The sequence below is a fragment of the Lygodium microphyllum genome, chromosome 21, assembly GCF_053477565.2.
Source record: "Lygodium microphyllum isolate KBCC chromosome 21, Lygodium_microphyllum_v1.1.10, whole genome shotgun sequence".
Classification (NCBI taxonomy): domain Eukaryota; kingdom Viridiplantae; phylum Streptophyta; class Polypodiopsida; order Schizaeales; family Lygodiaceae; genus Lygodium; species Lygodium microphyllum.
This window is the reverse complement of record NC_141155.1, coordinates 115292327-115317896: the sequence shown is the minus strand read 5'-3', so window position 1 is coordinate 115317896 and position 25570 is coordinate 115292327. Positions and strand designations below refer to the sequence as shown.

The following is a 25570-nucleotide window of genomic DNA, read 5'->3' as shown; positions in this document are numbered from 1 at the left end:
CAAATATCTGAAAAATCTTCTTTTAAAGTTATTCCAAACTCATGACAACCGTTCTCAACTCTCACCTGTAACTGCTTGATAAGCCATTCCACAACTTGCTGCCTGTGAAGTAGACCCTCTGAGAAGTGAAGCTGCACAAGCCGAGACATGTACTGCCATTTCTTTTTAAGTGGAGGGTCTTCACTGTCAAGGCCAGACTGTGTAAAATCCCCAACTTGCTGGTTGGCACTAACATGTGGCAACAACGAAGAACTCTCCCTTGGGAAAGAAGTAAAAGCTGCTGATCCATGTTGTGAAAGCTCATCCAAAAGCATTTGCAAGTAGTCCAGAACATCCTTAGTCCACAAATCCAATCGTTTAGTTTGTGACTTATCTCCGCCACCAGCAGACAAGCCAATGGAAAGAGGGCGCACCTGCATGCATCACAGCGTTGAGCTATAATGATTGAACATGTCTGGCAGATGAAGGATGAATATTCAAAAAGATGAGTTGAATTCCAGTACATGGACACTATTTTACCTGATTAAGGTAAATGACTTTGATGCACCAGGTGGCTCGAAGAAATGGGACTTCATTTTTAATAAGAGATTCAAAAAGAGACCGTCGGCGCAATCCATGTGGCACATGATCAGCCAATGCTTTCAGCTTCTTGTGCTGAGATAAATCCTGACAACACACCCACTAACAGAATGAGGCAGCCATTCAATGTGATAGACACTTCTGAGAAAGTGATATCCCATAGCAATAGAGTTGAAGTGCATCTAGTGGGCACGTATGCGCACAGTTTTTCCCTTTCAATCCTATGTGTGCAGGAGCATGCAGATGTGTGCACACACAATTACAGCGCACACATAATTACAGCATGGTCAGTCTCTGTAAAGGCCATGATCACCTTCATGTTTTGCTGTTGTTTTATTTGGTTGCAACTTGCTACCACATACAGGTCTCCAACGCTTTGGGATTTCCCACCAGTAGATGAAGTATTACAAATGCTATGGGCATATGCACATAATATAGACCAGGGGTTGCACACACCCCCTCCCCCCTTCCACACAATACTTTTTTTTAAAACTGTATGCATTTATGCATTGTATGGCTAACACATGTATGCACGCTCTAGAACAAGTGGGTGGGAGAGGAGGGAAGCAGAGGGTACAGGACATGAGGGAGATGGAGGAAGGAGGAAGGGAAGGAAAGGCAGGTGCCCGGTGAGGAGAGGGAAGGGAGAAGAGGGGACGGGGTAAGGAGAGTAAGGGACAGGATGCGATGGGAAGGATTGGATCGGGGTAGGAGGGCGTAGGATGAAAGGCACAAAGATGAGTTGTATTTCTGCTCCTTGTAATCGCAAAAAAGAAAACAAAACAAAAGCAAAAGCCACATCCCCTTCCACCTCGTCCCATCCTATCTAACTTGCAGCCGACAAGGTAAAGAGAAAGGAAAAAGAACTTACCAAAAGGAGGAATGTCAAATGAGAAGAAGAGGTGTGACACTTCAGACATTAATCATGTAGAAGCCTTTTACAGAGTCCAAAAATCTTCATTTACTTCACTGCTAGGGGGGGGAGAGAGATGTGCATGTAGATGTATACAAATAGGATGATAATTTTGTCAAATAGAGACCAACCTCAATCCATTTCTTCCTGTGATCTTCTCCAGAATGTCGTTGCTCAGGAAATTGACTTGACTTTGCTAAAAAGGAACCTGACAATGGCACTCCATAAACCTGGCCAGCCTAGGCATTATCCAGTAAAACAGAAAATCAGCCATTCAGTGACAAATAAATCAGTTTAGTAGCACTACTGGAGAATTACAATAGGTTTCTCCTTCTTACCTTGCGCTTCCGAGCAGAGGCATTCTGCAATTCCTTGAAGCGTTTGCGAGCAGCCTGCACTTATTCGAGCGGTAAGATCTTTGTTAGCAGCAACACTATGCGTACTCAGACATGGATAGCACACACTCACTTAGATTGTTGGCTTAAATCTTAATTTGGAAACATCATGAAGAAAAACCAAAACAAGTGACAAAAACTTGTAAGCTAGGCATCTATCTACACCAGAATCTCTGGACAGGTACAGTCCAAAACATATAGCGGCCTTTTTAGGCCCTCTTCAACCATTCTTTCAAGCTCCCTACCCTCACCCTTCCTCTTTTCTTCACATTGTTACCACTTTGCCTGTTGGAAATTTTGGTTGAAGTGTTCCATGTGAACACATATTTACACATTCATCTTTGCATGTGCAATAAGTAATTGTTTTGTATACATGCATGTGAACACACTTTAATTGACACATTGGCAATGTTACCACAGCGCACCTGAACACACTTTTAGAGTAAGGTAGATTTTCCTAAAAGTATTAAGAAGTCTCTAGAAAAAGTGAAACTTGTAGAACACATCAAGAATTCTCTAGAAAGCAGTAGACATTTGTACCTTGCTAAAGGTCTATAGATGGAACGTTGCTGTGACATATATTCAATCATTCCATCAATTGAAGAGACATTCTATAATTGTGTCTCAAGACTCTTGCTCTCTTTTTTTTTTTTTTTGTGTGTGTGTGTTGGGGGGGGGGGGGGGGGGATATAAGGTAATACAAGGGGGGGGTGGGGATATAAGGAAATTGTATTAATTATGAAAAAAGTACAAGATTACATGATTACAAGCTGCAGGCCTACGCCATCATGCATAAAATCTGAGACATCACAATCAAAGTACAAAGGAAGTAGAGTGACTAGGGGGGGGCAGAAGAAACTGCAACATGCCAAGAGAGCAAATCTTGTCTGGGGAGAATATCTGCTAACTCAATCAAATTGAGCTGCCAATGAAGAAGTCCTTTCAAGTGAACTATATGACTCCAGAGTCCACACTCCCAATGAAGCATCAAAGATGAATGCATTCCTCAAGATTCTCTCTCTCTCAAAACAAAACTCTATCTTCTATATCCGCATTTGCTATGCCCAAACACGCCTTCATTTGGCATCAGAGCTTTCTCAGCCTTCACACATGTTGATAACAGCTCCACCTCAGTCTGATGTTCTCTTTTCTTTCTCAATTGCTGGCTGCCTTTGTGCACCTGCTTGCTGCCCTCTCCAACCGTTGACTGCTATTTGCTGTTGTGGATCATCTTTTGTGCCTGTCTCCTATCGAATCAGCCAAATTTTCTCCCAACTGCCCACCAATCTGCTTTCCTCTTTTGCTGTCTACTGCTGTATTCTCCTCACAGCTCACTGAATAATCAGCATCTACATGTTGTCTCATAATCACCTGTTTTCTACCTTTGATTTATCCTAGCAGACAAAGATAACCAATGCAAAGGGATTTGCGGCCACCTACGCCTCTTTCTAGTGGGCTGTGCAGTTCTTTTCCCATGAGGATCAGTGGGAGCCAGTCATTTTATTGGCAACTGGTTATTCTTGGCTGGCAAACCTGTATTTTGATGTCTTCAAACGTTGGTTGATATGATCCTGTTCTTGGCATATTTGTTGTTGGGCTCCCTCCTCATCAAACTACAGTTTGCATACTCTATTACTTGCAAGTCCTGTTGGAGAGAGGGAGCCAATGCCAGTGCCACAAATCCAATGACTCACGCTGTTTCTGCATAGTCTCATGTCTTGGTATATGTATTACATTTCCTAAGCATCTCTTTTCTTCTAAGTTCTTTGTGCAGTGTTCCTTTTCTTTTGCAATGTTTCTCTTTTTCTCTTCTCTTGTGTTACACAGTCTATTACAGCAGTTTTCTAAGCTTCCATCACTGCATCCACTTCTAACATGGTATCAGGTTTCCAATTGGGATCCTGCTCCTGCCTAGTATCGGTCATTTGAGGTGTGCCGGTGCTATTCTTCTAGTGTTGCAAGTCTGCATTCTACCTCTGGTGCTGCTGATTGGACCTGTTTTGACTCCTAAAACCTGTCTTCTATGTTCCCTAGGGCATTTGGTCATGTGCTGCTCCCACACCACACAGGAGAATCATGAATACATATTCCTAAAGATCATGTTGATTGAGAATGAATTTTTGCAAAATCTAATATGGAAGTAAAAAATGAAATCGCGCAATCCCTTCCTAAGAGAATGGCACAAACACAAGGTTGAAATCACTTGTGCCGATAATCATCGTATGTCAAATGTTGGTTGGACAGAGGCATGCAATCAAGACACTACAATATGACTCCACATATAAATATGACCACTGGCTTAATGAAATCTCTATAAAAATCCAAGTGATCATCACTGAGCAGCCCCATCAAACCAAGACCGACCCACTAGAAGACAACATGTTGATGTTGGAAAGAGACGACTTGATTTTATAGCCTCAAAAACCACTTCGATGTTCCAAGGATTTACCCTTATGGAACCATTGGGAAATGGAGTACATCCTATAAATTAGCACCACTAGGAAATGGAGATGGCAATGCAAAGCTGGAAAAATAATGTTTTGAATCTCTCACTGCAACTAACTCTGAAGGTAGCAGTGGCATCTGTACAGATGTTTGGGGCCCAACAGTCAGGACCTATTTCAAATTCTCTAGAACTCAAAGCATAACTTTCTTGAAAGTGAAAACCAATATGTTCTATTGGGCCTGAGCTATCAGTTCATACAAGCAACCTTTTGCTCAGCCAAAATGGCCTAGTTCTGCCCTGGAGGCTGGGACCTGACTACGTTTGCAGCACTTCTGCGTTTACTGATCCTGCCTTGTTCCAAGGCTGAGGCAACAATATTTTCAGGCTTAAGGACTGCTGCAAACTCTTCAGCTTGATCCCTAGCTGGCCGTGTTTGGTCTCATCTTTCCTTATTGATATTGTTTTATGCAGCCATCGTCTTAACAGCTTTTGTGATTCAATGCTCAACAGGGTGGATTCTTGTGTATCCAATCGTTGTGTTCTTTTCACTACACTCTAGTGTTAATCCTTTCTCTATGTGCTTACTTTACTGCTTGAATGCTTCAAACTCCTATGAATCTGTACTCTTGGCACACATCTATCCCTCAAAATCCCTTGCCTCCATTCATCTTCTCTCTCTCTCCTTTTTCATGGCTCCTCCAATTTCTCCTACCGGTGTTCAGCATGCAGACATAGTTTACAATGTTATGTTAAACACTTGCTCTATTCACATTCAAGTTTCCATGAGGATGTTGTCTCTTGATACTTCAAATGTTCAAACTTCAAAGAGGGGTGACATATGATAGCAAGAGAAGAAGTCTTAATGGTGTTACTATGGCAAGAAGAAACATTCTGAAAGAACTACAAGACATTAGCAACTTTGCCAAAAGAGAACCAGACAATGACAAAGGGCTACCACTACTCTATCAACAAGTTTTCATCATCTACAATCCAACCATGTGGCCCAAGAGGGGTTTCCTTGATGCATCGACCAAAGTCTAGCAAGTTTGAAATCCCAGACTTGGGATTAACATCCAAGTTCATGATGAGCTATTTGATAGAAGGCGGGATTGGCTCCAAGTACGAGTTCACACGAGGGGACACAATCTAGCCGAAAGCTGGGAATGTTAGCATGCATTTATTTTCTAGTCATGTGTTTTGCCAGATAAGGCACCTCTGTTCAGAACATGCATTTCTTTCCTAGTCAATTTCAGGTGTTCATCTTGGCTGAGGTTTATTTCCAGCCTTGCCTTTCTTTTGCAGTGGTTTTGGACTGCATTCACACTAGCCACATGGAGCAACCAGCATCCCTTGTAGGCAACAACATTTTATTATTACTTGATTGCTGTTTATATTGGTCAGCCAACATTTAGTGCAGCATCTCACAGCAATTGGCCAATTTCAGCATTCCTTGACTATTTATAGCCATTCCACAATGGCTGGTCATCATTCACAAATTATCTTTTATACACTTTAGCACCACCCTCCGACAGTCACAAATTTTCCTTTGTCTTCTGGTGTTGCCTTCCATCATCAGCCTAATCCGGTGACCTCACCGACACCTTGGGCAGGGACTGACCAGTCCTCTTTGTGTTAAGCATTCTTTGGGAGTTCAATGCAGAATTTCTTCTTCCATTCTCTTCTTTCGTTGTTGTCTTTCTCTTCCCTTCTTCCTCTATTTCATACATGGTATCATTGCCAAAGTGAGGACTAAGAGATTATATGAAGAGAAGACCACACCCAGCTTGCTGTGTGGAGCAGATTTGTCATGAAGAATGCAGATTTTCTACCTTGTTCGAGCCTTCTATAAAGTGTGCAGGGCATCTACAACTTCGCTTTGCAAGGTTTAGCCGATTTTCCCACCGTCTAGCCAGCCCAACCCCAAAACACTAAGTTTTTGTGTGTTTGCAGGTCTAATTGAAGAGTTATGGAGTACTAGTTTGGCAGATTTGATGACTTAGATAAGAAGACCGTTCAATCTTTCTTCAAATAGGCAGTCCCATCAGCCCAACTGTCGCAAAGAGTGATGCAGAGATCCCGCCCCAACGACATGGCAACCCCCCTCCAAAAAACCCCGCTCCATCCGCACCACCCCACCGCACCTCAAAAAGCCCCGCTCAACCCAACATTCAGAACCTCATTCTCCCTCTCATAGAGGGAGAAGATTGGAGCCCCTTCTCCCCCTCTACTTCTCTACATGTTTCTCATATGGTCCTTGCATAACCATGATGACTCCTCTTGTTCAAATGTCGGTACTTCTCTCCCCAAAGATCAACTTCATGGTGCAAACTACTCCCTTTGGTCATGCAAAGTGAAGTGTATCCTCAACACCTTCAATTTACAGGACTTTGTTACTACCCCAATCCCCTGTTCAGTGGAGGATCCCCGCATTGGTTCTACAATGGACCAAGTAACACTTTGGGATTGGTTTTCACGAGTCTATAAGATTCTATCATTGTGCATGCGCACAGACTTTGGACCGCAAAGGAGATGTGGATGAAGCTCTCTTCTCTCTACCATCAAATGACCTTTGCCCACCCTATCACCATAAAGAAGAAACTTGAGATGATTTTTATTGAGGCCAATAATAAAATTGGCTAAGCCAAGTTATCACCCAAGTGATCCTAAGCACTCATTAGCCTAGAACTAGAATTAGTCAAGCAATTATTGTTTTAGACCAAGTTTTGACATTGGGTACCACCTAGCACCTCTCAAGCATAACTTATTACAACTTTTGCAAATGTCACCCACTAATCACTGGGGTTACTAAGATCTCATTGTCACTTAACTAACTTGCATTTCACATGTGCACAACTTAATAACACCAAAGCTAAGCATTAAAAATGAATGTCCTCATGCCATACCTCCCCCTTGAAATCCTTGCAAGCATCCTCGAATGCACCATGAGATGAAGAAAGCAAACTAATACTAAGTTGACAAAAGCATAGGCATCATAGTCAAAGAACACCGACCGTTGTTCTTCTACTATGCTATTGCCCAACTCATGCTGAAATATTCAGCTGTCATAACTAAGTCATAACTGACCAAAAAGAAACTCTAATTGCTGCTGTCAAAACCATTGTTGATGAATACAGTAAATTATCTTGAAAGTGTTCTAATGGAACAACCATAGTAAACCATACACTAAGCATAAATCATGGCTGTACTATTAGTGGCATCGCTTCACATGCTGCTGTCCATAACAACCAGCTGAATACCACTGAAACTAATGACCATATGCCGAAAACCAGTAATTGATATCAGCCTCTAATTATCATACTCTGATGACCAAACTCTAATGATCATACACTGATGCAAATGTACAATTTCAAAGCTGCAATAAAAACCATACCCACTTGCATATCAACTATAGTAACTAGTACACTAAATAGTGACCTCCTAGCAAACATACTATCAGCAAACAGTACCGTGGATGCATTCTGAATACACCCAAGATCCACTATATACTAGAGTTGTCCATCACTAGAGGGCACAAGTACTAGCTCCCCCCGGGGCACCAAACAATGCTCTAGACCTTCTAAGCTCTATGAAGCCTATGACTCAACCCGATCTAAGGTCGGCTCCAATTGAAAGGCTTCTAGGTAAAGTTGCAATAGTTGAGAGTGGTTTGCCAAGTCACCCTCTTTCATCCATTTGGCAACCATAGGTGAATAATTCTGAAATTCCACCAAGTATTTCTTGGTAATCTTCCTTATTTTCAACTTGCTACCTATTGGGAAAATCCCTTGCCATGTGTCCCTTCTCTTCATGTACAACACATTTATTTGCAGTCATTAACTCATTGTATTGTGCAAGTGTTTTCCAAGTTTTTCCTTGCTGTTTTTGCCTCTTCTCATCCCTACTTTCAGATCTGCCCCTCTTTTCAACCTTTGAAAACTTCCCGAACAACTCATCATTAGCTTGGGAGCCTAAATCCTTTCCACATAACAAAACATCAGCTGTAATTGCCATCTCTATAAGTTGTGACATGCTGATCATGGTGGTCTTTATGCAAAAATCCCTAATTCCTTTAGGCAGCCCATAACAATACTTCTCCATTTGCCAATGAAGCGGAACAACTCAATAAGAAGTAACAGGCAGCAATGCATCCCAAAACTTCTTATTGTATTGCTCCAAATTTATGCATTGTGATGCATCTAACTTATTCCAAGCAATCATAATACCCACTTCAAACTCCTCTAGAGCTTCAGAACAATAGGACGTATTGAAAGAAATGTCACAATCGTTTCAAGGTGCTCTCAATGTTGTCAATGAGCAAAAGCGACTAGTCTAAGTGGGGCAAGACACACAAATGCAAGGCCATCTTGGTAGTGCCGATATAGTGGATTTTGGGCAGCAAGGCATGCATGCAAGTATGGGTCAGCCAAGATACCTTGGTGGTGATACTATATTTCAAGCTAGTAAAAAAGTCTTTCTTCTCGAACGGGGTGGTATTAACCTAATAAGGTCAATATTAAAGCAAGCATAAAATTCACATAGACTGAAAATGCAAATGTTACCACTTAATCTTGGACAATGGACAACCTATTGGCCCAAAAATTGGCGCTCCTTCTAGTGTTTCTTTAGCTTGAATTGCAATCTAGATGGAATACAATGAAATTCCCTAAATCTTCTTTGCTCTCCAGTTGCCTCTTGATGTCATAAATAACCAACAAACTTTCAAACCAATTCACCCCTTGGTTTGCTATGAGATTGGCTTTCAATTGTACTCCTTGGGTGACAAATTTAGCCCCAAATGTTTATTGGCTGAATGACCACTTGAATAGCTTGAACTTGCCCCAATTTTAGTGATTGATATTCAAGTCTCTGGAACTTCAACGTTTTAGCATGCTTCCCAAGGTGGCCATCCAACCCTAATTTCTGCCGTAAATTAGGGCTTACAGCACAAATTAATCAAATTCTCCAACTCCGATGGCTGATTTTGCTAGACATTACTAAGGAAGGATAAGAATAGGTTGGAGGATGTGAGGATATACTAAAGAGAGAAAATTCAGACTTCCATCACAAGAAAAAGGAAGAAATCAATTGTTGCCCTATCTAGACAACCACGAAAGTTGTCTCCACTGAATAGAATACCCCGAATATTATGTTGCTTGGCTAAAACAACCATCAAACTATTATCACCTACTATAGTCTCTTATGGGCATGTCACCAACTCCCCCTCTCTTTTTTTTCGTAATTCAATGGCTACCCTAGTAGTAAGCCACTTGTTTTATTAACCCGCTGACCTGAATCTCCCCTTTTATATTCCTACACGAAATGATCGTGCAAACATAGGAATTGAACTCAAAACCATCTAGTCACCATGCATTCAACTTAACCAACTGAGCTACAACCGTTCTCTCTCTCTCTCTCTCTCTCTCTCTCTCTCTCTCTCTCTCTCTCTCAACCTTAAAAATGTTTTTCTCACTTGCGAGAGCAAGTTTTGCCAAGTGATAGCCTTTTAAAGCAATTTTCAACATTATCCAGCTTTATTAAACTACTTTTCAAAATATTAATCCTAAATTTTAATTTAGTAATTATTTATGGCTCAAAAAAATAGTTTGACTTGCCAAAAATTAAATTGTTTGGACCAATTTATCACCCAAGTGATGTTAAGACTTATTAGCCTCGAATTGACATTAATTAATTACTTAATGTCAATTTCCTAGAGTCACCACTAACACTAATGGTTAATTTAAATATTCTAGGCCAAGTTTTGACACCACATATCACCTAGTACCTCTCAAGCATAATTATTATAACTTTTTCCAATGTCACCCGCTAATCACAAGGTTACTAAGGTCTCACTATCCCTTAATTCACTCATGATTCACATGTGTACCTCACATGTGCACAACTTAATAATGCCAATGATTAAGCATTAAAAATACACATCCTTGTGACATCATGAGTAACACTCCAAGGAAAAAATATTGAAAATATTAGTTGAAGTGTTGCATATGAACACATATTTACACATTCATATTTGAATTGTGCAGATACATTAAATACTTATACTGTATATATGCACATGAAAACACTTTAATTGACACGTGTAATGTTTAGCACATCGCACTTGAACACACTTTTAGAGAAAGGTAGAATTTTCTAGAAGTACCAAAAAGTCTCCAGAAAACGTGAAACTTATAAACACATCAAAAATTCTGTAGAAAGCAGTAGCCAATTGTACCTTGCTAAAGGTCTATAAAAGGACCTTTGATGTGACATGTATTCAATCCTTCCGTCTAATCAATTAGAGTGATATTCTTTCGTTGTGTTTCAAGACTCTTACTCTCTCTATCCACGTACGTGCACATTCGCATGTGCACTCTGTGTGTGTGTGTGTGTGTGTGTGTGTGTGTGTGTGCGTAATCAAGTGGCTACCCTACTGGTAAGCCCCTTATTTTATTAACCAATTGACCTGAGTTCAAATCTCCCTTCTCTATTCCTATACTAAATGACCGTGCGGAATGTAGGAATTGAACCCAAGGCCTAGTCACTAACTAAGCTACTTTTGTTCTCTCTCTCTCTCTCTCTCTCTCTCTCTCTCTCTCTCTCTCTCTCTCTCTCTCTCTCATATCTACATTCATTGTGCCCAAACACACCCTCATTGCCTTGTACTTAAAGTGCACATTTTAGTAAGAAGAGAGTGTGCTAATAATTATTTTGCAATTCCATCTCAACACAATAATTCACAAGAATCACATGCATACCAACAAGCACAATTTCAATGATAGAGAGAACAAGAAAGGATAGAAAAAAATAAAATGCAAAAATCAAACGAAACCAAAACCACTAACCTCTACTTCCCAACCAAAATTCAACACCATCTAGCATAACCATGAAACGCATTACAACCACCTTGAAACATGAAATGGCTAATATGTTTCAACCACAACTAAAATGTCTCTAGTTTCAGAACATGAAACAACTAATCTCCCTCCCCCCCCCCCACCAAAAAAAAAAAAACCATCCAAAAAGAAAAGCAAAGTAAGCTATATCAATCGAGGGGAGATAAGAGAGTTAATTTGAGCCAATTTAGGAATTAATGTTGATTGTCAATTTGAGTCAATTTCAAGTTTTCCCTGATTTGAACCTCAATTGGTTGGCCAATTTGATACCCAAATAGCTAACAATGGTAAAAATTGGGGATTCTTCCATAATTGGATAAATGTTGGCTGTTGATTTGGGGACTTGATCCAAATTGGGTATTTTTAAACATTGATTAAGCACTTCTAGGATGTAAGGTCCAATGATATAAGCAATATTAATACAAGTGGTCTTCTAGAATCCTCTAAGGAATCTTCTAGGATCTTCTTAGAATCTTCTAGAAGTTTCTAGAAAAATGCTTGATGTCCATGGCACACACTACCAAACAAACTACAATTATTAACACAACCTTGAGATTGACCAAGTTGGAAAAAGTCATAATTCTGAACTTTCCTTTTGCGAATCTTGAAGAGCTATAGTGTGGAAGGACAAGAACTATCACTGCAATATGGGAAGTTAGGCTAGGTTTAGAAGAAGGCGGTAGAAGGCGGTAGGACTACAAACCATGACCAACCTTCCACCTCCTTTGTGTGAATAGTAACGCCAGAGGTACAATGTGCTACAAGAAGATTAAGAGAGGTTTTTTCTTAGTGCCAAGGCTCTTCCGAGGGGGATGGGGCAGTAGAAAGAGGGTGGGTCCAATGGCAAGAGGAGGGAAGTCTCAACCATTCGGGGGATGCCATGTCAAAAGCATGCCCCTTTGATATATCTCTGCCACCGCTTGTCTGAACCGAGCCTTAGACTATGGTTCTTTCACGAGTCTCCAATCCACATTTGCACATACACATATTCAATACTTCACATCCTTGAAACTTTCGGACATGGTGGTATGCTTGCGGTTGTTTTAGTGTGTCATTATAATATAGAAATGGACCATAAGATTGGGGGTACTATATAGGAAGCAAACAAAACTACAAAAAGGGAAGGAATGAAAGCAATTGGAAAGGTTAGAAGATACATTACTTCCTTCAAGTCTCCAAAATTGATGTCATTGGACCCACACTAAGGCTCGCTTTTTAGGTTGAGGACATTCAAAATTTTCACCATAAGGCTCAATCTTGAGGATGGCTTTTTAGATCTATGCTTAGCAACACCAGATAAGATCATCATCCTCAAGCTCACCCACAAGAAGATTTAAACAATTTCCATAGAAAAACCAAACGTCGGTATCATGAACTAACAAGCACAATAAACTAAAAACATTAAATCAGCAAACGCTAAACTCACAACACAATGGAGCTAGAAAGCTACCATGCTGAAGAGTTGACCGATTGGCCCCAAACCCTGGCATTAAGTAATTCTTTTTATTACACAAGAAGCTTCAAATAATGCCCCGCTGTAAACCCTAATATTAGCCGCTACAAAACAAACCCAAATTTATCATTGGTTCCTCAATGCCTGCTCGTCAAACTCAATCCAGCTTTGCCCGCTACTGCTGCCAACTATTACTCTCACTACCAATAACCTTTTGAGCAACAAAACAAACCCAATTGTTGAGCATCTAGAATTAGGGTTTGCCCTAATCCTAAATAACAAGTTACAATGCATTAATCCCTAATTATGTCTCCTTAAAACAGCCCCAAAAAACAATTCTTACTGATTACCAAAAATAAATAGCTTTATTTTTTGAACAGTAGGACAAATGCACCAAAATCCTCTATAAATAGAGTCGATTGTAAGCTTCGCTTTATTCCACTTTGATAAGCCATTACTACTCTCAGCCATCTCACCTCACACTTGCCCATACCCCATCCTGAAGCTACTGCCACCTACATCACTTGATGCGGGGGGGTGTTAGGGGTTGGGGTTTGGTTAGGTGTTGGTTGGATGGCAGTTTTGGGTTGCTAGTTGGATGGGGTTGTGTTGTGCCTTGAGTGATGTTAGATTCTCCTCTCTCTTCTTACACATTACCTGCCTGCATTACATTTCAAAGTAAGGATTCCTGTATGCGACTCAAAAATTAGGGTTGCTCAATTGTTCACTTTGGTTCTAGTATTAAATGACCAATAGGCCCTATTGCTCAATTATTTGTGTCGATTCCACATGTCACACAAAAATTGTTCCCTTTGGTTCTAGTATTAAATGACCGATAGGCCCTATTGCTCAATTATTTGTGTCAATTCCACATGTGTCACACAAAAGCAGTCAAGTTATTTCTTCAACAAGCACTTAACAGCAGATAAGTAAAATTCTTGGAATTTAGGAACCTTGTCTGCTAGATCTGGGAAAGAGGATTTTGAATCAATAGACTCTAAAGCCATTAGCAATATTCTGCTTTCACAGTTTGAAAGCACCTCCAGTCTCCATTGGGTTGAACTTTTCTCTCATCCTTCACACTTTCACCTTGCTGTGATTTCAGAGTAAGAAAAAGGAAGAGAGTCTAAAAGAAGTTGCAGACAATCAAAGAAGTGTGCACAGAGCCAAACATACATATTCCATTAGTCAATTAGGAGCTCATTAAAAATGCTCGTACCTAGATTCACACTCATTATGGGTAACTTGTGACATAAAAACCATAATCAAATATCAGATAACCACACAAAAAAGGATGCTGTTACTAACAGAGTAGAGACCAATGGATTCTGAGTTCTTTTAACAACAAAGCTGCACCAAAATCACAGTATCAGATTACCACACAGAAAGAGGATGCTGTAACTAACAGGGTAGAGACCAATGGATTCTGAGTTCTTTTAACAACAGAGCTGCACCTCTTTGAATTTGGTGATTGATGGTTTTGACCACACAGACTGATTTACAAGGGTATAACCGGTCTCACGTAGTTCCTGCAACCAAAAGACAAGTGCAAGCTCTCATGTTTGCTCAAATCACACCATATGCAAGTCACTTTCAAGCTCCACATGATGTTGACATGTTCATAAGCAACACATATCTGCATACCTCAATTCCATCGACTGTTTCTTTGTAGCCATTCTGACAAGCTTCTCTACTTAAAGACTCCTCTGCACAGCTGGGACTCGGTGGGAAGTAATCTGGCTGTCCAAGACTGTAAAAATTCCCAAACACGCTCATTATTACACTTACCCAGGTGGTAGCAAATCTTCATACAGGTAATATAACAAGGTATGTAGGCAGTGCTTTTAGATAAGTAAGCTTCCAATAGAGAGAGACCATAGTTCAGCAAAGTTTCACAAAGCCTTGCAGAGCCTACAGATCAAAACCCACACCACAACTGAACCTGTAAACATAAAACCTTCTTATCAAGCACCAGAAGAAGAATTAAACCGCTATGCACCATTATGGCCAAAGTTGGATGAGATGCCCCATATGCATGGTCAATAATGTAAGCAAGTTGATTCCACAAGTCTTCTTAAGTATAACATGTAGGGTCATGTAGTTAAGAGTACATTTAAAAGCTTTGACAATCACTGCCTCTCCCCCTTACTTCTCCTTCCTCTGTCTCCTATAAAGAAGTGCAGGAAATTGCTTTCTCCTTCACCGAGTAACAGCAGAAATGTAAAACACCCACCCAATTCAATCTCTCTCCTGGTAAAAAACAACTACAATGGTTTCAATCACCACCCAGCTCAGAATACTCACAGTGAATGTTAACATTAATATATGGTCATTGCAAAGGACAATTCACATTTCCTCGAAAAGTTCAATGCAACTCAGAATAAACAATCCGATCTAAAAGCGGACATAAATTTAGAGAGTCCAGGAGAGACTCCATTCTCCCCGATGTCACACATCAAGACTATGTTCTGACAGAAGAGACAGACTGCAATGTATGTTGTTAATATTTGTTCCATCATTCTTTTTACCAAAGCCTTGTCAAATAGAGGAAACAGTAAGATAAACTGCAGAGATATTGGCATAAACCATCAGCAGCTGAGAAAATTTCAGTAGAAAACATAGCATACCGTGTGCTTAATGGTTCCTGATCACACTTCAGCTTGTATGGAGTCAATGGTGCAGGACGCCTGCATAAAATCAGTGTAACAGCTTAGACACATCTTCCTCTAAACACATACATAATCACATCATTAAACATTCAAACAAGATAAGATGACAAGAAACACCATAACTACTTACTAGAACCATGCTGATCTACTCCTCACAAGCCCTATACATCACCTGAGAATCATTTGTCAAGTATGGCCCTCTCACAAACCACACAAGGACTTGCCACTAAACCTTGTATCCCAATCCAATAAAGGATGCAAAAGTTATGGCCAAAATACTGAAGTGCTGTTAAACTGCCATAGCTATCCATGATTTCTGTAAGATGCCATGTATTTACTCAAAATAGATACAACGGCTTCCAAGGGAATGCTTGAAAGATATTCTCGCTTTCTCCTTTGCTGCACATACACTTGAGAGGATGAAAGTAGAAGAGAATGTTGATTCCTCCTCTTGGAATGCTTAAATGCTGCTCAACCTCTTTGAGCATCCAAAACCAAGCTGTTTGACTTGAAAACCAGCCACCAATGGCTACTCAAATGCAACCAAAACAAGCAATGAAAGCCCTTGATTCAAGCCTCGAAGGCTCCTCAAGCCAACACACCTATTTAACTTAGATGTAGAGCTCGGTGAGTAGTACCTCTTTCAAGATGCCGCCACCAAGCAACAATGTCGAAGAAGAAACTCAAATCCTCAATCTTTGTAACAAAGCTTCGCTCCTCGCATTCCTTGCTCAAAACGCGCAAGGAATGACCACTAAACATTCCTCTAAATCAATGAGGCTACAACATTCATCACAAGGCTAATAATTCTATCTCCAAGCTGCCACAGTCGAGGCAAATTTGCTAGACAGCAAGAAATCAATCTCTATCTTCTCTACCTTAAGCTTGTAGACTTTGTCATACAACAAATCAAAATTAGGGTTTGGTTGTCTACCGCACATCACTAGCTAGGGTTTGTCAAGATCAGTCACTCTAGGTGTGGAATTGCTTGCCAAAGACATTCCCACAAAAGGACATAGCTTGCATGACCAACCACGCAATCCACCTCCACTTAATACGCATTCAACATTTACCTCATCCCACCAAGACTATGTCCGAGCGTCTACCTCAACCTCTACTACAAGAAGGCAATTGTCAAGAAGCCATGTGAACAAAATGTGTGTAGAGAGAGAGTGAGAGTAGGTGAAACTAGCCTTTCTTCTCGGATAGGGTGGTAAATAACCTAATTAAGCACTTAATTATAGCAATTAACAAATTTACAAAACTGAAATGCACACTTTACCATACAATCTTGGACATTGGACAAACTGTTGACTCCAAAACTAGCACCCCTTGTGATATTTATTTAACTTTTATTGCAAATAAATAAAGTACAATTGAGATTCTCTGACCTCCTCCACTAATCCAAGTGCCTCTTGCTGTCAAAATTGACCAGCAAGCCTCCAAACCAATTTACACCTTGGTTTGGATTGGCCTTTACCTTACTCCTAAAAGACAAATTCAGCCCCAAATCTGATATTGGCTGGCTTGCCTCTTAAATCTCCCTGAAATTCCTCAATTTCAGTTGCTAGAATTGAAGTCCTAAGCCCTCAATTCTAAGTACCATCACAAGGCCGCTATCAAAACCCTAATTACTGCTGTAAACGGCAAAGATTGATTGAAATCTCTTCCTCTAACAACTCAATCTGCTGAAAAATGCTGAGATAATAGAGATATGGATGGAGAATGAGAGAGAATGCTATGGAGAGAGAAATTTTTTACTTTCGTCACAAGAAATGCTGAAAATTTGCTACTGCCCTTCTCAAATAGCCATGGAAATTGTCGCCTATAGCCTAGGACCACCAAAAAGACAGCTGCTCTCTCCTATATACTGTCATCTGCACCAAAAGAACCTTGGGCTGCTGTCATTTGCTCCTAGAGGGCTCCAAACTGCTGTCACATGTTGTAGAATGGATCCCCTGTGGCTACAAATTACATTAGCAACCTCTTCTTGCTCTCTAACAGTCTCCTTCTCTCTCATAATGACTAAAATAGACTCCACCAACCCTTAAAAACGTTTTTCCCACTTGCATGGGCAAGTTTTATCAAGTAGCAACCTTCTAATCTCATTTTCCACCATTACCTAGCTTATTAAACTAATTTTCAAAAAATTAATTTTGAAAATTAATTCAATAATCATTCTATTGCTCAAAAAATTAATTTCACAACCCCATAATTAAATTGGCTAGGCCAAATTGTCTTCCAAGTATCCTTGAGCAGTTATTAATCCTTAGACTGGCATTAATTTACTAATTAATGCCTAGTCTCTAATGTCACCACTAACATTAGTAGCCAATGTATTGGTTAGGTCCAAATTTGACATTGGGTACCACCTAGCACCTGTTAGGTATAACTTATCACAACTTTTGCCTTTCACATCCACTGCATTCTTGGGGCCCTTGGTCTATTACCATGAAATGACTGCCATGTGCATTATAAGTGCTAAACAACCTTGCACATTTGATTAATAACTTAATCAAATGTTATCGACAAGATTAAAGCATCTCAAAATTTCACATCCCTATGACAAAGAGAGATTATAGATAAGCAAAAAGCTAAGCATGAGAACTTGAGAAGTGAGATGAGAGAGACTACATTGCACAAATTGCTACAGGTGCAAACCTCTAACAAACAAGCAATGAGTGCAAATTCAAAATGCAACACGGACAAGTGACCTTTTGCAGAGCTGCCTGACAAAAGGCTAGTGTCAAGTTGTAGATAGCAATAGGTATCTAGTTGTAGATGGTAATAGACTTCACATAGCATAGTATCTCAAAACAACGTTTCAAAGCCCTAATCCTATGTTTGAAACTTCGAAAAGCGTTTCAAGATCAATCATTTTTTTAATAATTAATTTGGTTTGTGAAAAAAAAAAGAGTTTTTGGTTACAAGGGAGAGGCCTTGAACTTTACCCACTTATGTTTCAATTTTTGGTTGACAAACACTGTGTTTTAGTTCTCAGCTTTCAATTCTCCCCTTCAAAAAACACTTTTATTGCATGTGTTTGCATGTCTATTGCGCTTCATCAAAGCCATTTGTAGTGAGAGGATGGAAGCAATCACACAAAGATTTGCATAACTAAGAAGGTAGTACTAACTCTCAACTCTTGCCAACAACCTATAGCTGCTAAATAGTGACACAAAGGCTTGAAACCCTCAACTTGCCATAGTATTCGGAGGGCCCAAGATGGCCATCTCCTAAAACTATGGCCTAGCCCATAAAATAGCAAACTCACAAGTGGCTATTTGAGAAGAATTGTTATAATTTAGATGCAAGCAAAAGGCAATAACTAATTACATTTGAATGGTGGTTCTCTTTGAGGTATGTCCCAAATCACACAATCTAATATCCTAATTTAATGCAACCGTAAGTATAGTAGCATGAAATAGGTTTCGGGGACAAGGACAAGAATTGCCATCCCCTGTTACCATGAGAAGGGGCTTTAACAAGGAGATGAGATTGGCACATTTCAAGAATGGGGTGGAACTAGGGCAGGAAGCTAGAAAATGGACGCCCATCTTACTATGACTATAAGACTCACAATCCTAACACACGACCCAATAGAAGAAAAGAGAACCGAAGAGAGGTAAAAGAGATCCTCAAATATTTATTACAACAATACAATAGAGATTTGTACATTTATCAATTCTCCAACCTCAAGCGTTGTCCAACAATTCAAATCCACAAAGTTACCGAGCTGTCCTAACCAAGATAGTTGTTCACTGCCTTAATCCACCTAAAGCAATCTTCACCTCAATCAAGTCAAGTCCCAAGAACTCTTCAACTCGCCTCAATCTTGCACACACTTCAACTCATGGATCAGCTCACTCGCTACTCCTCACAACTCGGTACGAATAGAAGAAGAAGAAGAAGAAGATATGACAGCTAAACACCACCAGTATGATTGCAATGATGGCCTCCTCAAGTCGCCATTAGCCCATTTAATGCACATCTTGGGATTCATACAACCAACACCCGATTTTCAGCCGACTTTTTTTGGGGGGGGATTCCTTGTCCATCATTTAAAACAACCAACCTTAGAAGTTTAATTACTATGCCACATCATCAAAGTTTATTCCCCTTTTGCATACAAGAAACGTTGAATTGTTGCCCATATCATGACTTGCCATCACATTCATCTTCCACAATCCACAACCTACACATCATGACTTGCCATCAGCTTCGTCTTCCACACACACAAGTCTCACCTCTCACACAATGCTTTGATATTCACAATCCTTTGCATGTGACTAGCAATCCAACCACACACACCCCCCTCCCCAAAAAAAAAGGATGTTGGCTGAAAATTGGGTGTCAACTGTATAAATTCCAAGGTGTGCATAAAATGGGCTGATGACAACTTGAGGAGGGAATCATGGCAATCATCTTGGTGGAGTTTAACTATCGCATCTTCTTTTTTGTGTGTCGAGAGTCTACCCACAAGCTAGAGTGCACATAAGATTGAGGAGAGTCTGAGTATCCGTGGCTTGATCGAGGTGAAGAGCTCGTCACTTCTCCATCAACTAAAACAACTGACCTTAGAAGTTCTATTAATGTGCCACATTATCAAAATTTAAACACCTTTTGCAAAAAACACCCCCCTCCCCAAAAAAGGTCGGCTAATATTGAGTGTCAACCACACAAATTCAAAGACATACATAAAGTGGGCTGATGGCAACCTAAGGAGAGCATCATGGTAATCATCATGGTGCCATTTAGCTATATTCTATCCATGCGAAGTTGCAAGAAGCAACGAGCAAGTCTACCCACAAGCTAGAGTGCACAAGAGATTGAGGCGAGCCAGAGTGTTTGTGGCTTCATCAAGGTGAAGATTATTTGAGGTGGATCAAGACAAAGTGAAGAGCTAGGCAACTTTGTGGATTCAAAGAGATAGACAAAACTTGAGTTAGTAGAGCAAATAATTGTATAAATCTCTATTTTGCTACCGTAGTAAAGATTTGAGAATCTGTTCCGCCTTTCTTGGGTTCTCTTTTCTTCTAGTGAGTTGTGTGTTACAATTACGAGTCTTATAGTTGATATCCAAGCAAACCAAAACTTGAACCCCCCTTCCCAACACACACATGCCCCAAAAAAAAGGTCGACTCAAAATTGGGTGTCGACTACATAAATTCCAAGGCATGCATAGAACAGGTTGATGGCGACTTAAGGGCATCATGGCAATCATCCTAGTGGGCATTTTGCTATTGCATGTTCTTCTTAAGCGAGTAAGTCTTCTGGTGAGCTAAAGTGCATGCAAGATTGAGGCAAGTCAAAGGCTTAATTGAGGTGAAGACTGTTCAAAGTGGATCGTGAGAGTGACGAGTTGTCTCGCATAAGACAATTAGGGGACTTCACAAATACAAAGTGCTAGACAAAGCTTGATCCCAAGTTGATAATTGTACAATACTCCATTATATTGTCGTAATAAAGATTTAAGGATCTCTTCTACCTTTTTTGGTTTCCCTTTTCTTCTTTAGAGTTGTGCATTAGGAACGTGAGACTTACAACAGCACTATCAACCGATGATATGAACCTTCGTATGCAAATAACCTACTCAACACCTGGCCCCTTTATTGTGTTGTAGTAATGCCCACTTCTTAAGTCAAACTACTTCATAGACTATCACAGTGGTTGCCTCCAAAATCGTAACACAAAGACTTTGGTACCTAAGACACCATCACACAAAGACCTATAGTCAAATCAAACAACCTTATTGTTGATGGAGGCAAGACAATACAACACATCCTGCGACTTATTGTCGGAACAAAGACACACTAAATTTGTGTGTCCAGGTTGACATATTCATACCAACCAAAAAAACTTAAGACTCCCAAACCATTGTTTGCTATATTGAATCCTATGTACCACTCCTAACCAATCCTCAAACCAAAGTGAATATACAAAGTGACTATCAACGTTGAAGATTCCAAATATCTGGTGACTTATGTCCATCTTCTTATTCCCTGCAATCATGGCAATACTTCTCACATTCTTAATATACAAACTTACATTAATTATGCATTATGGAGCACCCTCCAATTTCTCTACTTGATACACCATCAAAAAAGTCTCACCAAACTGATAATGCAACCAGCATATGCATATTGACATAGATACAGGATAGCAATTCATGATCAGTAGCTGCAGCAGCAACAGTGGTGCAGAAGTACTCAGTGAAATGTGCTATTCAGACCTATTGATGTGGCAAGTGGCAGTCTACAGTCAGACCTGGTCCAGAATCCAGTCTGAAGCAGTTGTCAATCAGCCTGATCAGTGGCTCCCAAGTAGATATAGCTTATCTATAGGCACTTTGACTGTTTTATAATTCAGATTGTGACAGTTTTATGATCCCAGGTTCATAAGTGTATAGTCCCAAGTTATGTTTTCTATGATCTAGCCCTAGCCTAGCACTCTTCTTTATGTTTTCCATGCTGACAACACCAAACCTTTTGTATTCCCTTATCCTCAGGTGCATACACAGGCAAGGCTCTGAGAGTTGCATATAATATACATACGTTCTCTCTTCTGCCTCTGGGAATTCATTATTTGTTGTTAATGCTAGATTGATAAACGAGTACTATAGATAACAGCAGTTGTATTATATTATCGATAAATTGAAAAAGACAACAATTACAACCTTCCTGCCAAACAAATCTAAACTCTTGATTAAACAACTCCTTTTAAAAAGTTTTCATCCAAACAAATATACTCCAAGCCATTTGGCAACAACATAAATAGCGCAAACTGCCAAAACCAACACACTTCGTAAGTGCTGGTGAGAGAACCCTACAACCCAGAATAATGCAGGAAAAGTGCAAGTACACAGGGCCAAACACCAAAAAGGGTGCCCATATCATATTATAAGATTCCATCCATGAGCAAAATCGTATGATAAGCCTACCTTACTGCAACATTTCTTTGATATTATCACCTTGTATACCTTGTACATGACAAGGTTATAAAAGAGGCTCTTGCACTGAGAGGTAAGATTGATCTTGTTTCAAGTGCAACTGAGAAATTATATAGCCATTATTCTTCCAACAAAACATGCACACAAAGAAGGCATCTAGAATGTCAAATATACAGCTTGTAGAATGTTGTCTCACAACAGGCTTAAAAGAGTATAACAGCTTTAACCAATGATGATGTGTAGAGAGCTCAACATAGTGTTAATGCAAAGCAAAACCTCCTCACTGCAGTGGAGAGTTTGAGAAAAGGAATAAAGTCTTTTAAAAGAGGCAAGTAAAACACTTGAAAGTTGGAAGGGAGGAAAATTCATTCAAATTTTGATGAACTCTTAAGTCCATTCATGGACAGCTGAACAAGATCTGAGTAGAAAGATGAAAGTACATTTAGTAGAGCCATATGATGAACCACACCGGATCTACAAGATAAGTGTACATGACGGACATCTGATAAGAAGGCCAAAAAGGTGACTAATAAAAATGCTGCTGTAAACTGTTCAGATCAAAGTTTTTAGGTAAAGATTACAGAAAGCATAGTGTGAAGCAACACAATCAGTTCATATTATACAAGTTACAGTCAGTGTAGAAAAACGAAGACACATGCATAGCAAAGGGTGGTCAAAGTATGGCCTACCAGGTCAGAGAGAGACAAAAAGTCTCTATGAAATGACCAGCTACAGGATATGCACAGGCCTTTCATCTGCTGTTAGGCAGTAGGCCAGAAACTAATACCACACTCGCTAACTGATAAGATTCATCACTGCAGCTTCTCACAGACTGGCCCTCAGGATATATCTCATCACTCTTGACTGTTCCTTCTAAAATTGGAGTTGGGCAAACTTTGGCATATGTAAACATTTGATAATGCAACACCACAGATGCATGGGACTAATTCACAATCTGTACTATATGCAAACTCATGGACTACCTTTTCATGACTGTAACAGAACTATAAACAACTCTTATCAGCTAGTCGTAAGCAGCATAGGATGTAGCTCAATGATTATGAATGATGAGCAGTTAGAAGAGTGACAAGGTATTAATAACATATATTTTCTAACCACCCACAGCTGATTTTACTCAGAACCAGTGGGATAACTTTCTTACCTCGATGTCAGTGGAAATGTTGTTGGTGGTGAGAAGCCTAGTTCAGGGCGTGCGGCATCTCTAGGAACTCCACCACTTGTGCTGTTTCCAACTCCACTACCACCCCCGACAGTAGGATACCTGTGCATTTCTTCTCACTGTTACCCACATACTGCCTTCACCACTTTGGCCAGCAGAAACCCTGGCTTCTTATCACCAGTACAGCATGGGAGCCTACCCGTGCACTGATGGATGCCTGTTTCTCACCGAAAGCCTGGATTATGGACATCTGTGACTAGCCAACAATCTAGCCTGAATCCTCATCAGAGTTAAACTTATGACAGGTATGCCGAGGGATATTTTGAACTCATTTTGTCATCTGCAGTGGCATTACCAAAAAAGCAACCGTTCCTGGACCTGTTCAGATGTGTGCTAAAAGTCTGGACTCCAAATTCCAAAGCTTCTTCAGCTCTGTGAAATAGACAGAATGATGGGCGTACAGCAACTGCATCCCATCTGTGAAATGTCAGAACGTGTGCTATGGTTCATGCCCTGTCCTTTTTTTTTTCCGAAGCGATGTTGAAAGAGCACACTCTGTTCCAGCTCGAGTTAAACAACGTTGTTTGACGCTCCAAAGGCTTGTAATTGAGGCTTTGCACTGAAATGGCACTTGTTGTTCGCTACAATGGCACAAAATTTCGAGGCCTTCTAGTGACGATGCTTTTCTGGAAGATGAAAAGACAGAATTTCGGCAGAACACAGGAATGTTCAGGCGCAGATCCAAAGCTGCGCTGCTGCTCGTTGCTCTGTTAGTGGACGCCACGAATCTCCCTCATCGGCCGCACAAAGCAGGAAAAGAGGAAAACAAAAAAAAAAACGGTGATCTGCGGCATCCCCTGTATGCACAATTCGCTCCGACTCTCCCCCGGGCAGTGGTGCGCGGTCCAGGAAAGGGTGAGCGTGAGCCTGATTCCAAATTAGGGTTTCTCAAAGACGCAGGCAGAGGTGCAAATCGCAGAGATCCAAGCCGCCCGGAGCAGAAACGGAAGATGCCGGCTACAAGAATTCGAGCGCAAAACGCAAAAGCGGAAAAAGGCGTGCGCAAAGTGAAAAAGGGAGGGCGCGGTAAGGCCACGCGAGGCCTGATCTGGGCTATGGAAGAGGGCAGACGAGTAAAATTTCGACACTAGTCGACCACCAAAGAGAAGGGGAAGATGATAGGTAAAGCAAATGGTAGCTCTGCTGGCACAGACGGAAACAGAGAGACAGATGAGAGAGAGAGAGAGAGGGAGGGGGTACTATCTAGCTAGCCTATCTAGTTGTTAGTAAGTAGTAGTAGGTAGTGTAGAGAGCGGAGCAAGAGACCATAGCCGTCAGTCGGCCTTTTTTCAACACACCCCCACTTACCCACATTACTTCATATTATCTATCCTCCCCCCCCCCTCCCCCTGGCCCCCCATCAAAGTCAGAAATTTATTTATTAAGTATTTTTGCTCCTTCCCTCACCTTCATAATCTGGTACATTAAGGTTGGTTCCCTGTAGGCCTCCTCTCTCCCTTCATCGCTTGGAAGTGGCTAAGAGCAATTGAATAACATCAATTAACAAAAATTATTCATGTTCGTATTCTCCCCTTTCTTCCTATTTTTCATGCTTTCTTTACCTCCATAACTACCTGAGTTCCATGTGACCTTCGTCTCTGTTGCTATCACGACATAACAAACGATTTCAAAGTGGCTAGATCAACCAATTTGCATCACGGTCACAAGAATAACTCGTGATAGGGTAAGGAGGGTAGTACTATGGTGCACACTAAGTCCTGCGTCGTCACAATTAGCCATTGCTACATGATTTTTTAGAAAATTCTCTTGATGAACCTTTTGCGTAACCAAAATGAGATTTGTTTGTAAATATTGAGCTTTTGATTATTGAAGATGAAGATCAAAAGGATCACCGAATCATTTTGGTCTTTCGAAAAAGGCCCCCAAAGGAATGGCAAGTGTGGGCCACTAAGGGAGCAAACAATGTGGCCAAGTCACTTTAGGCCTTTCAATCATATTGTTACATGTTTACTCTTCAACTAGACTTGAGTGACCTTCAATTTGGGCACCAATGGTAAAATATAGTGGCCACA

The 25570-nt window shown here is 40.5% G+C and overlaps 1 protein-coding gene across 4 annotated transcripts in view; it reads right to left on the bottom strand.

The window, feature by feature from the left end:
* Positions 1–24783, bottom strand: part of CCT (RNA polymerase II transcription mediator) — a 32531-nt gene extending 7748 nt beyond the window's left edge. For 3 of the 4 annotated variants that reach the window (XM_087661667.1, XM_087661669.1, XM_087661670.1), the window contains exons 1-8: positions 23460–24783; positions 15307–15366; positions 14324–14429; positions 14134–14208; positions 1831–1884; positions 1624–1731; positions 520–666; positions 66–413 (exon numbers count right to left, since the gene is read on the bottom strand). In XM_087661667.1, the coding sequence (XP_087517793.1) occupies positions 66–413; positions 520–666; positions 1624–1731; positions 1831–1884; positions 14134–14208; positions 14324–14429; positions 15307–15366; positions 23460–23587 (1026 nt within the window). In that variant the 5' untranslated portion in view covers positions 23588–24783. The remainder of the gene's footprint in view (positions 1–65; positions 414–519; positions 667–1623; positions 1732–1830; positions 1885–14133; positions 14209–14323; positions 14430–15306; positions 15367–23459) is intronic. The other variant, XM_087661668.1, reaches the window with a different exon arrangement.
* Positions 24784–25570: the final 787 nt, after the last annotated feature.